Consider the following 13,861-nt stretch of genomic DNA (forward strand, 5'->3'; position numbering starts at 1 on the left):
TTGCAAGTGTTCCATGTCAAAGTTTTGTTTTTAAGTCACTTGTTTACACAATACCCACACACTGTTTGTTGCTTCATATTAACATTTTATTTCTTTGGTGTAATTCTTCACACTAGTTACATATAAACATGTTTTACAATGCTCCATTTCCACAAGAAAAGTAGTATTCTTTCCAATATTTTAGACATGTACAACTTTGGCAAAAATAACTCGGCTTTGAACTTGTCAAAACAGCACCAGCTCTTCAGTTTCTTAGCCCCGGTGTAGTACGAGGGTGCATCTGTGAGGCTTCAGGTGTGATGCGAGGTGATGTTGCAAGTTTGCGTAAGCCTGTGTAGGCTTGTATTTGTTTATGCTCTATTTAGAACCTGTTATGCAGTTACGTAACATCTGTATTGTACATTATTACATTCAAACACCAACAAGGTGCTGACAAAAGTGCATATTTACAGAGTGCCAGAATAAAAGAAGAATCTTGGCAGAGCATCACAGACAGGAGGCAAAACAAAACATTGGCAGATAAAAAGTGTGCAGTTTTAAGACTGCTTACAGATTTGATGAAGGTACACAATGCGATACACTACTTTTGGGAAGTGAAGTACCAGTGTGGAGACATTGACAGCAACTGTACTTGTACAAATAAATTCCTCATAATTCTATAAAATGTACTCTTGTTTTATTCGTGCCAGTTGATTTCTGGGATTTATTTGCTCTTAATGAAAATGAAATGTAATTGGCAGTCAAGATAACTCTTGGCAAGATAAGATAAAAATATCTTGTCCTCACAGTTCACAAATTGTTAGGAAACATACGTTTTGAGTTTGAAAAACATAAAAAACATGAATATTTAATTATCAAATTAAGATTATTTTTCAGTAATTATGATGATAATATTATTAGTTCTTCAACCTACTGCTTCCTAAAGGTCTTTTAGTGGCATCTCACCGATTCATTGCACATGGCACAACACCTGCTTTTACAAAGTGTAATGGGGGCAAATGATAAACAATCAGCCACACTGATTATTCATTCATTAATCAGTGTTGAATGTTGTTCAATGAGGCCCAATTAGTAATAAATAAGTGTTTTATTAGTCTTTCCCCTCCTTCTCAGTTAAGACATCTACAGTACTTGTACTGTGTCTGAACTCTTGAGACTTCATACTTATGTATTGAAATTTCAGCTGCTTAAGTATATGAATAATATAAGATTGCTTACAAAAGTGACAAGGTATTACTCTCCACTTCAGTGGGACATTTTCAAAACGTTTGACAGAAAACCAAGCAAAATGAACTGTAAGTCATAGCAGCAAAAAAGCAGATTTTTCTTATTTTGTGAGATCAGGTTTTCGTCAGGTATTTTGATGTCAAACTGTAGATTTGAATGTCTTTTTTTGCTAAGAAAATTATTTCAGAAACACAACAAAAGTTATGTTTTCAGGGGGGGCCATCGTTATAAACAAATTATTTTATATCTTCTTAAGAGTTCTTAAGGATCCGCTGTGTTAGAGTTGTCTGTCAGTATCTCCGAGGGTCACATCTCAAAGTGACGGTAGATGCTCTCCACGTAGCTCAGGACCCTTTGCCAGTCAGGACCGCCTCCTCTCAGCATCTCCTCTACCATCTGTGGAGCACAGATTTCAAATACGCTCATAAGCTTAACCTCGCATCTATCATAGGAAAAATGTGATTCTTTATTGATTTGTTTATTCATAAATGCCCCAAGGCTCACCAGGGTTGGTGCAATCCCAACCGTCTCTCCTGTTTTGAATGCCATACTGAGATTCTCCTTCTACAAAGAGAAAAAGGGATTGGTAAGAGGAGTGACATTCAGTAAAGAACCTGTTCCTCTCCATCGCACAGTCCCTACCTTGTTCTCTGGAGTGAGGCTGGTGTAGGGGATGTGTGAGGGGAGGTAGGTGTGGTACACGGCACAGAAGGCCAGACCGTCGGCCCAGCTGCTGCTGAAGTTGGTGATGTCGATATTCTGCATGGAGGGAAAACATTGATAGATTAGGCCAACATATCTTCAGCCGCTCAAATATAAAAATGTCCTGCTTTTCTCGGGCTTATATCATATTAAACTGAATATCTTTTAATTCAATATCTTGTTTTTTTGACAGACAAATCAAAGTGTCACCTTATAACCTTGTGTCCGACTCTGACACCAGCGGAGCAGAGAGTTTCTCTTCGAGCCTCCATGGCGACGCAGCAGCATGTTGAAACCATCCTGGGATCTGACAACAACAAGAGACACGGCGCAGCAGGGCTTATCAGATGGACATTACAAAAACCAAAAGAGAAACCTAATGAACAAATCCATTCAAGTATACAGTAAGAGGTGTTGGGCTACAAAAGAGAGCTTTTCGAGTTCACCAGACAAAGCCACTAATTAGTCTGATTGTGTCCTTGTGGGAATTGTGTGTGTGTCCTTGTGGGAAGTGTGTGTGTGTGTGTGTGTGTGTGTGTGTGTGTGTGTGTGTGTGTGTGTGTGTGTGTGTGTGTGTGTGTGTGTGTGTGTGTGTGTGTAGACGCACTTGGTGGGAGGAAGCTCAGTGAGGGCAGAGTTGTATTTGTTCAGAGACTCCTCACGTCTTCCTGTAAAGACAAGCAACCATATTTACTGAACATCACAATCAAGCCATTATAGATGCTAACATGAACTTTCACTAGTCTTTAGTTAAAGTTTCACTTTCACAATGAATAAACACCACTTATTATAATAATCTTGAAAGTGAAGCTTTATAAAAAGGTGCCCTTTTTCCTGTGTACAAACACAATTAATATAACCTTTCAGTGTTTCCTACTTCCTCTTAAAACTCCCTTGAAGTCTAACAAATATGCTGAATGCATTTCCTTCATTCTATATGCTTTATTAACCTGAATATAATACATATTGCACTGTTCACAATTATGTTTGCTTAAGAGTTGTCTTCTTCTTTATTGGGTTTTTTGGCATATTGCTTCATCTGGTGTAACCACCATCCTTAATCCTTCCTGTGCACATGTACAATACAAACAACCCACTGCTGCTAGTGTTTAAAGACTCTTCTTTAACCATTTTTGGAAGTGAAATAACGCTAAAGCTATACCAAATAACACAAGCATCCTGTGACACACTGTATACAGGCCCTTTGTACACACACACATACACACCTGTGTCGGAGCTTGACCTGCTGTCTTGCCAATCCAGACTTCTTCTGCCTTTTGGTTGCACCGAGTTCTTTCAAACAAACAAAGATTTGAATTTAGACAAAGTCATTAAATGAACATCGAACCATGGACGACAAGCATTTGCTTTTTTGGCCAACCACCAAACTCTAATGAAGGATCTTCCTCGGTGTGGGGGAAACTTCTGTGTAGCAATACAGGAGGAGTCACAGACTCAAAAGGAGACACATGGAGAGCTGGAGCTTTGATGTCAAACACTGATGGTTTATTTAGGAGCTTCGGCAGGAGAATTCACAAAACAAGTCAAAGAGTCAGAGGTTCTGACTTCACGGTAGAGTCGCCACATCAAATCAGAAGAACTCTACCCCAGACCCATGTATTTAGCTAGTTCAGAGAGAATAATCAACATTGTGCATAACAATATAGAAGCATAACACCTCTATCAGCTGACGCCAACAGGCAGGAACAGGGAGACAAAACACAGAGCACAGCAGCCAAGGTTGCAGGTGCGTGTGCTCAGTCAGGAAAGTATGAACTGATAAACTGGGTCAAAGTTATGGGCCTTGGAAAATATTTCCCCAACACTCGGGTCAAAGTATTTCACCTTGTTTGAAGGTCCAAGCGTTGAGGCAGTATTGGGCTGAAGGGTTCCATTCGGCCCGGTGGGGGATACTGAGGGGGCCGGTAATCTGGACAGGCTTCTGCAAACATCAAATCACATTGTAAGGAGAGCAGACCCAATAAACTAAACCAAACGTTTTAAATGGGATTTTTGGACAGCTGTTACACTTGGCTCCAGCTGTAAATGCTGTTTAATCTGTCCTAAAGTGGCCTTGTGAAGACTTGGGTTGAGTACAACTCATTCAAAAGAAACCGCAACCACAGTTCTGCCCAAATAAGGAGATTGTTATCCATTGGTCACTGCTATGTCATAGACAAAAAATGTAAGTATAAACGTATTGTGGTTGCGTTTTTTAAATATCTGACTGTCGAAACACATTAAAGTGCGATCTACAAAAAAATATGTTTTAGTTATATGTTGCAGAAATACTATTTGTTTCCCTGTATTCCCTGAAAAGCACTAGGTCAACACTATCTCACCTTGACCTCTCTGTAGTGACCGTCCTTCGTGTCTCGCTGGTTCGCACCTCCTCTCCACACCTGTCCTCATTGGTCACATTTCTCAGGTAACGCTGAGTCACACCTTTAGAGTCTGTCCTGGCCTCCTCGCTCACAGTATTCTTTGTCATCTCATTCTGACTCCTACTCTCCAACCCCGACCTGAACGCCCCCTTCTCCCTGCCTCTCTGGGTCCCTTCTTTGCTTTCACAGCTGTCGGTTGGTTGTCCATTGGGCCTCTCTGCTTCCTGACATGGAGCCCGGGCGAGAGTGGCCTGTCTCTGCTGGCTCTCCTTTAACTCCCCTCTCAGGGTGACTAGTTGCACATCAGCCTCCTTTAGTCTCTGCTGGGAAGCGGTCAGCTCCCTCTCCACATCTCTGTGCGCTGTTCGGATCGCGGTGAGCTCTTCTTCTGCCTCAGCTCTTAGACGGTCCGCCACTGACACCGCCACCTGTAGGTCTGCCTGGAACTGCAGCCATTCCCCGCGCTCCGTCTGGAAGGGAAAGAGCAGGGGCGTTTATGTTGCGAACACTGGTATTTTGATACGATTGATGGTACTTTACATAAACTAGGGATGGGATGATGTAGAATTGTAAGGGATACACCGATTGGCAGGACGTTGGTATCAGTTGATGTCCACTCTATTTACCACCATCAGTTTCCGATAAAAACGTCTTTGCTGAATCTTTATTGTCCGAGTTAAAAAAAAAGTCGAAAAAGCTGTCTAGTTCAACATCATGGTAGAGAACAAAAAAAAGATTAAAAAATACTGAAATTATCTGGTAAGAAAGAACAGACATTATTTAACTATTTTGTCACATTTTAATTATACAAGTTATAATAATTGAAGATTGATTGATCGTTGGCCAGGATAATAATAATGAACTCATAATGAACTTTTTAAGTCGTCTCATGCCTAATATGAACACGGACTGATACTTGTGTTTTAAAAAATAATAATGGGCTCTGGTTTCAGACAGAGGGTGAACAGAGCTGCTGAAGTATGAGAAAAATAAAGAGCTTTTTGAACATTAAAGCATGTCAACATGTCACAGAGTAGATGCACAAAATACAGATTTAAAGCCGAATGTCTTTTTTAACATAAACGGCATGTCATTTTTATAGGTTTTGTTAAAGATTGCCTGAAAAAGTCCTTCCTACAAACACTAATACTAAATGTATTACTTGTGCAAATCATTTGCTACACCAACTTTATACACAGCATTCAAAGGAAAAAGACTGGATGAGACTGCCAAAAACAAACATAGCTGAACCCTAAGCAGACAGGCTATAATCAAATGAACAATCGATTTCCATTTGGCCCTCATTAGGAGAATACATAGAGCCGAACTGAGCGACAGGCCTCAGCAAGCAGAGAAGAGTAGAGCTGGCAAGTCAACTCTAATGAGGCATAGCTGAAGTTCGAGCAAAAAGGTTTTCTCCCGTCATATAAAAAAAAATAACTACAAAAAAGATTTGCTCTTGAAGAAGAAGAAAAGCCCCTTAAAATAAATCTTGGTCAGACAGAAAACACGATTCAACTTCAGGAGCGTGGCCAAGGTTGCATTGTGAAGTGCATTCTATTTCTAACGACTATCAGCACGGTTGGATGGAAACCTTACATGGGACAGATTCGGTTTCACATTTTTGAGCATGAGGGATGTTGAAAACGTTTTTCATATTATCAGAGTATTCTTGCCTCGCGCGCCTACAAGCACAGCTTGGACATCAAAGGTCGCTCTCTGTGCTATGCTAATGAGGGTAAACGCAATCGCATTAAATAAAATCTAATAACCATCATCATAAAAGAAGAAGAGGATTGAGAAAGACAGAAGGGAGAGAGGAAGGACAATAAAATCATAATGTTAGGACAGTGGAGCAATATAAAGACAGAGAGACAGAGGGAGTGCAGAGGAGCGGAGGAGTTGGGAGGGTTAGTAATTAGATGAAGAATGGATGGAGATGTGGAGGAGGAGGTGATATCTGAGCCAAGTCGCTCCCTCATCTGACCAGTGACTCAAGACCACAGCTGGACCCGATTATACACACACACACACACACACACACACACACACACACACACACACACACACACACACACACACACACACACACTTCCCCTGTTCTCTCCCGCACATTCGTTATTCTTTTACCTCACCACCAAACCACATTGTCAAGATTTCTCACACCCACACATTCAGGGGTAAGTTGGAGCCCTAGTAACATGTTTTTGGAAAAGTTCTATGATTAATAATAGTATAAAACATATTTGGAGTTGAATCCTTCAAGTCTAAATATGTGTTATCTGGATGAAGACACTCCAAATAGAGCAGTCTGTTTGAGGAAACAGGAAGGCGCGCTCCTCATGTTCACACTGAGATAAGGGTGTGGGTTGTAAGTCTCGAGACACACACACACACACGCTCCCTCAAGAGCTGACCTAGTGACCCACTGCAAGTCCAGATGTGGTACCCAGCACACACACACAGATACACTTGCCTGTCTATATTCTTGATGCACATCTGAGTTCCTGACAACGTCCTGGAAAGTGTCCAGCACACTAGGGCATTGTGTCAGTGTGTGTGTGTTCCAACTATCTGTCCCTGTTTTACCTCTACACCCAGTCTGTCTTGTACATACTTGGGGAAACATCCCAACTCTGTACTGGTTCCTCTGTCGTGGCGTATATTTCCAAAAAGTGGTGGAATACACCGTTACGCCTATTATGGGACATTTCATTCCCTTTAAAACAGTCACACATTGACAAAATGGGCAAATTCCCCTGACTGGCACATGAAAATAGCCTGGTAGCGCCTACAAGTCCCATGTATAAATGTCCACACAGACATCAAAGAAAAAAGGGGTGCGAAGTCACCGCCATTTGCTCGGCGCTGCAAATTCAACACAGCATGCACACAAGCCTCCTGTTCCTCCCAAACACACTAAATGTTCCTTTTACATCTGAACAGCCTCCAGATACAAGTCTTTTTTGAGTTAGAAGAAGCCTTTTGAGGAGAAAAGAGAGGGAACATGGAGATCATTCTTGGAAATCTCCAGCAGCGTTCACCTGGAACTGATTCCAAAGCAGGGCTTTAAGATTGACTAAATCTCCAGGAGGGAGTGACCAGCCACCCACACACACACCCACTACCCAGACATGAATGGGGTGTTTTCAATGTTGTTGGTTAAGACAATGGAAGACTGGTGGTGCGTATAAGCATAGACAGATGGTACATTGGATAATATCCTTAGTAGGTTGCTGCACATTGGGTAATCATGTGTCTTCAGAATTCAGTTTACAAGACAAGAACTACATTATGGCTGCGGACAGACAGAAAGAAATACATTAGCATTTGGGAATGCAGGGCTAAAGAACTGCGGAGGAGAGGCCTAGCTCACAGAATGTGACTGGAAGAATAATGGCTACTTAAATTGTACTAAAAAAAAGGTCAAAAAACAAGGAGGTCACAGCTAAAGAAAGAAGTCTTAAGCAACTTGGAGTCAGATTAAAGATGGATGGATGTGAAAGAGCAGAGTTGGAGGCGAGGTAGCGATATAGAGAAGGGGTAGGGGAGAAGAAAGGGACGAGATAGAGAGGAGCATTGCAGCAAATAGTTGGAGGGTAATTTTTCAGAGTTCTTGTTGCTCACAGAGGAGCGGTCAGCTCTCTGATGGAGAAAGAATGAGGGAATGAGAAAAGGCAGGGCCGGGGAAGAGAAGGGGGGGGGGGTTCTATACAAAGCTTAAAACCAATTGCGCAAGCCAAGACTTTCAATGCATCTGTACGTGTTTGTGAGACTTCTGTCTCACGTGGAACACACACACAAAACACATGGTCAGTCAGTCACTGCAGGCCTCGCCCCCACCTCGTCACACGGCGCTAAACAAAACAAGTTTTGTCTCCTGAACAGCCGAATGTGAACCCCCTCCTCCGCACTGCACTCCCCCTACTCTTGCTCACCACAAAAAGCCTCCCAGGACAGCAGAGCAGACAGAGGGTTCATAAAGTCCAGCTTTGGAGGCTTATATTGCCCGACCGAGGGCCCATGTAAACACAGTGTTGGATCGCCCCCCGATTTTTAATACTCAGCTACCTCTCAGTGGTGCACCACAGTCTCTCTGAGGTTTAGCTGGGAAGGCTTATAGGTCCCTTGCAGAGATAAGGGATTGTGGAGGGTAGAGTAGAGATGTGACAAGGAAGCACATGATTGCCATGTGTGTCAGATAAGCACTTCATTTTAATATAATGATTAAATAATTCTGAGAGGAGAGGAGTAAAAAGATGGGGATGAGGGAAGCACACAGTCATATCCAAGCTGTAGTAATCTGTGGCAGATCTGGAGGAAGCTGGGAGCCTCTGGCTACAATCCTCATAAGGGAGGGTCAGGAATTGGAACGAACGACTGACAGGAAATTACAGCAGCATATCGCCATCCTCATAAGACTGTGGAACGCCCCAGCAATAGAACTGAAAAATGCTTGCAGAATTGACATTCTTATTGTACATGGTTTACGTAAGGTTTTGGGATTGGAACCTAATCGTGGGTGAATCCAAAATAAATGGTGAGACCCTACTGGACAAGAGTTTTGAGGAAGTCAAAGGAAGATAAATACATGTGTGTGATGGACTTTAAGACTTACTTTAAGAAAATAAAGAAACAGACTAAAATGTAATACTTATGTTTCAACTGTACAAGCATGAGATACAAACAACTTTGACAGAAGATGATCTCAACGATGTTCCTCTTTTGGGCCTCTCAGGAGAAGCATAGGACAGGAAGACCTCCATTATTAAAGCTGCAGCTCCCAGCGGGGCCCTGTCTAAGGCCTATTGTGATAGTGAGGGGGGTGGAGAGCGACATGGTGTGTTATCTCCTGGATGAGTTCACAAGCACTACTCTGATTTATGTGTAATTACAGTGAGTGACTTCCTGTTTACATGGCTATACTAGGAATGTTGGCAAAAAAAAGAGATAGGAGAAGGTACATCTTACTGGGAAAGCAAAGCAACATTTGGAAATAAACCTGAAAACTACAACCATTAGAACACTGAGGTATTTTTAGTCTCAATTTGGTCCATAATTGACTTTGTTAGCAAAACCTGGTCCTCCTAGTTACCATGGCAGGTTACTTGAATAACTTTAGGAATTCATAGTTCTTTTAAAAAAAGACTGTAGCTAGCGTATTAAGCTTAGCTAAATGACTTTGTTGAAAAGTAAAGATTTAGTTCATTTGTTTTAAAATGAGAAACGACAGTAGTAGACGTAGTGGGAAGCTAGTTAGCAGCTAACAAGCTAACCTATACATTGGAGCAGATTAATCCATGTTTACACTTCTGCACTTGTAGTTCTGCTTTTAAATGGCTAGAAAATGAGATACCATACTCCAAACTGAATATATAATAAATACGGTTCTTTATACAGCTTCATGTAAACCACTAAACTGGACAATTCCTGGGCCTACTTCAAATTGTTTAGGCACTAAGTGCACTTGCTGTTTGGGGTAGGGGCAACGCAAACGGTCAATTACCTTTAGTATGACACAGACCACCCAGACAAAAACTAGATAAGAGAAAAACAGCCAGTATATATTTAAAAACAACAATCATCTCACCTGTAAAGTACCCTTCAAACTCTTCACTTCTGTCAGTAGATGATTCAGTATCCCTGGGTGAAGGATACAGAAATGTCAGAAGACTTCACATGCATATCAAATACATATTAAAAATGTAAAAGAAATGGATTTGCCCTTCTCAAAGTAGGGAAATGTTAGGCCTCCAATGAAATGGCAAGTTTTATTACTCAAACTAAATTCTGCAGTCTATACTTTTTAAGGAGTATATAAAATACACTGTATAAATCTTACCTGCAGTGTTTGTGGCCCCCTCCTGACTGGCAGTGATACCCAGTGTCGTCTTACACTCCCTCAGCAGCTTCTCTAGCTCCTCTCCCTGGCTGTCCACAGGCCCCTGAGCGGGCAGTAAAGACTGACTGGGACCACTGTCTCTTTCCCTCCAGTTAGAGGAGAGACCCCCCACAGGTGAGGCACTACACTGAGAGGAGGTGCTCTTTGTGGGGCTGATGGCAACAGTCTTCGAGACTGGAGGGCGAGTCGTTGAAGTAGGAGGACCCCCATTCCTCCCCAAAGCAGCTTGTCCTCTACCCACAGTACTTCCTGACTTGTTGTGCAGCGGGCTAAATCCAGGGCCAATGGTAGAGCTGTTAGAGCCGACTGGTGGATGAGGCTTCCAATCAGGAGGGGGTCCTGATGATGGTGCTTTCTTCCCACTGGGTGTGAGGACTGGGATTGGAGGTGGAGATGAAACTGGGGCTGCAGGGGAAGGTTGAGATGAAGCAGGGAGGAGTTGGGGGATACCAGGGATGAAATCTGGAGCATCACTCAGTGGAGATGCCCGAGGAGTGTGGAAACTGTCACCAGGGGCCCCTGAAGAAGAAAAACAACTGTATTTTTATATTAAATAACAATGTTACCCCCACCCAGAAATATTTTAAAATATAAAATATGCTTTTAATATTACAGTTATCAGTTGTTATTCAGAAATAATGCAATTCCTTAATGTATATCCTCTGTGTTTGTGCATGTATATCCTCCCCTGTGTGGGTAATGTGTGTAAACAAACATGGAGAAATAAATGTCCCTGGAAAGGATTAATAAAGTATGTCTTCTTCTTCTTCTTAAACAAGACTATATCAAAACTTGTTTCGAGTGCAGTGGGGGCTTTAAAGTTATGAATAATTGTGAGACACACAATAAAAAAAGAACTGAGTCAACTGAGGAACTGAATCATGAACAGAAGGAATGGGAAAAATCCGTTCAGTGGTAAATAGTCTGGCATGTTGACACTGAAAACACCATTCAGTGAGAGGACCAGACCAGAAAACATCCAGGCCATGCCCCTGAAGATGAATGCTTGAATACAGACATTCCTATTGGACTGCTCATCCACAATGTTGTAAGACACTCATTCTCCATATTCAGGAACACACATACAAAGGACAAATGTTGCCCATCCATAGAGCAATTTGCAGCAGTCAGGCGCAAATACGTTTCCAAACTCTTTTACTTTTTGGCTCAGCACTCCTTGTCCGTAACAGCATGCCTCCAATAATAGCTTAAGACGCTATGGGAACCACTACGTGTCTCCTTCATTTATTTTCTCCTTTTCCTTTTCCTTGTTTGGACAAAAGCTTCATTGCAAGCTAAAGTTATGTTTTTTCCTTACATGCTGTACGAGAAGCAGTCAACATACCTATGCACCACCTGCTGAAGGGCCAAATCCCTTGAACAGAATGACAGGATTATCTGATAACTTTCTCATGCCACCCCTGCATTTTATTTCTTCATTCCAAACCTTAATGTGCTCGTCCAACCATGCACACGAGTGGCAGGTTGACTGAATGAGAGTGTGTGTGTGTGTGCATCCATTGAGGTGTGTGTGTGTCACATAGCATTAAGCTTCCTATGATTAATCCGCTGCCCTTGTGCTGAGCCGGGGAATTCTGCTGATTCATCACAGCTGGCCCGGTAGGGCCAGAACGAATCACATAGGGACGCGAGGAGAATGACCACTCACTGTGCAACACACAGGAGGGCTGCCAAGAATCCTGCTGCCGCTCAACACACACACACACACACACACACACACACACACACACACACACACACACACACACACACACACACACACACACACACACACACACACACACACAATGCAGTCATGTAGTGTTATCCAGCTGATTTATTATCCAGTTTTGAACAGAACCAAACGGAAAGCACTTTATGTTCATTATAGACCATGTGGCAAACAAAGCGGTCATATACATCTTAATAATAAACTACAGAAATGCACCAAACCCGATATTCTACAATAAGGGCAATCCAAACACACAATAATTTTAATTTCGCGGAATTTATTTGAGCAAAACCTATATGTATACATAAAATATAATTATATTCTGCCTAACGCCATTGATTTGACATATATTTCCACATAAGCCCGATGTGCATCAAATAATTTGAAAACGCGTTTACAAAAGTAACTTTACTTTTCGCCCACTACGTTAAAACCGACAGTTGTATTCTTAAAAGCAAAACAAAGCGGATACAAACCCTGTAGAGTGGATAAATAACTCCCAGTTACCTTTTGTTTGGAGTTTGGTAAACTCTTCTTCTCCACGCTCTGCTCCTCTCAGCGCCCTCAGCCAAACGCTCTGCCCTGCTGTGTCCTCGCGGAGGGGGAACGGTAACGGCAGAAAAACAAATGAAACTGCATTTCCTCCGAGCAAAGGTCAATCCGAGCTACATGTTGCTGCATGAAACATCTTGATAAGAACATGAATCGTGATTTAAATCCGAACATCCAACCAAAGAGCGGAAAACAAACTCTGGACATCGATGAGCGTCGGCGCCGATAATTCCCGGATGTGCCCACTAGAGGGCACCGGCAGGCCATGTTAGGAAGAACCTGTTGCCTTTGGGATTTGGGGTGGTGGCCCTTCCTCATTTATCTCGGACCTAATATTATTAAGCTGACTTTCAAAGACTGGTGACCCACTGACCCACAGCTCTACCATAAAGCTTTTATTTGTACTGGATTTAATGTATTCAAAAGTGTTGGCTTCCCCATAACACCAATTGTGTTCATGCAGTTGTGATTGCTTCGAACTCCCTCATGAATGACAAAACTTGCTGATTACCTTTTATTAGTGCATTAATGTAACTATTACTAGTTGCAAGGGATAAAACTGGAACATTTATTGAGTTGATTGCCATTGTGCTATTGGCCTGCTGCCTGAAACTCTGCTCTGCTGCATTCCAGATTGAGTTGTGACTTGTAGATTTGATTAGATGTTACTCATTATGAAGTACAAATAGTAAATTCACCTGCTAGGCCTACATATTTTATGCTTACTATGGTGTAACCACAAATCATGATTCCATTGCAGGTTACTTGAATACATCTGGTTGGAGCAGGTATCATGTTTGACACAAACAAAATGAATAAATACAAGCACATATATTTGCACAACATGTACAGTACACTATGAGGGCTGAACTGCACTTTGGATAAACCACTGATTAAGGTAATGATTTAACCTTTTAAACTCCAGAACATCTTCTATATAGATATAACCATATCAGTTATTCTAAAACAATGTAGCTCACTATAAGATCATTGTGATAACTCCAAGTATAGTAATGAGAAATGCCTTACCCATCATGACAAAGATAGCTGGTCATTTAAAACCTGCGGTTTCTATTGTAAATTTTAAACTTCTAGCTAAATTAATCAGTATCCAATGTCATTAAGCCTAATTAGAGCAAACAGTGTGAATCATACTTTGACTAAAAACACAATTATTTCTTTGTGCAAAAATCACAGCCTAACTCACAACACTGTTGAAAGACAATGTGACCCAGAGGTCTGACTAAGTGCAACAGTAGAGCAGCATGTTTGCCAAATGCTTTTATTTCATCAAACTCTTCCAACATCTTTTCATTAAATATAAATCACACAACTAACAGAACAATTCTCGCCTTTATTGGG

The 13,861-nt window shown here is 41.7% G+C and overlaps 1 protein-coding gene across 1 annotated transcript; it reads right to left on the bottom strand.

Annotated features, from left to right (window-relative positions):
• Positions 1–67: 67 nt before the first annotated feature.
• Positions 68–13,532, bottom strand: LOC104944782 (cytospin-A-like). Its single transcript, XM_010770357.1, has 11 exons — positions 13,529–13,532; positions 10,156–10,734; positions 9,904–9,956; positions 4,272–4,783; positions 3,775–3,871; positions 3,156–3,222; positions 2,537–2,597; positions 2,140–2,236; positions 1,870–1,986; positions 1,732–1,791; positions 68–1,623 (listed from the first exon to the last, which is right to left on the bottom strand). The coding sequence occupies exons 1-11, from the start codon at positions 13,530–13,532 to the stop codon at positions 1,534–1,536; spliced, it is 1,737 nt and encodes a 578-aa protein (XP_010768659.1). The 3' UTR covers positions 68–1,533.
• Positions 13,533–13,861: the final 329 nt, after the last annotated feature.

The sequence above is a fragment of the Notothenia coriiceps genome, unplaced genomic scaffold (genome assembly GCF_000735185.1).
Source record: "Notothenia coriiceps isolate Sejong01 unplaced genomic scaffold, NC01 NC01_scaffold00008810, whole genome shotgun sequence".
In the NCBI taxonomy this organism is placed as follows: domain Eukaryota; kingdom Metazoa; phylum Chordata; class Actinopteri; order Perciformes; family Nototheniidae; genus Notothenia; species Notothenia coriiceps.

What these genes read in the sequence shown, in the direction of transcription:
- LOC104944782 (XM_010770357.1), bottom strand. An exon ending in GTTTGAAGGGTACTTTACAG is followed by an intron (nt 4,784 to 9,903) that starts GTGAGATGATTG and finishes TTTCCCTTCCAG; the next exon opens with ACGGAGCGCGGGGAATGGCT. An exon ending in ACTGAGCTTCCTCCCACCAA is followed by an intron (nt 2,237 to 2,536) that starts GTGCGTCTACAC and finishes TGTTGTTGTCAG; the next exon opens with ATCCCAGGATGGTTTCAACA.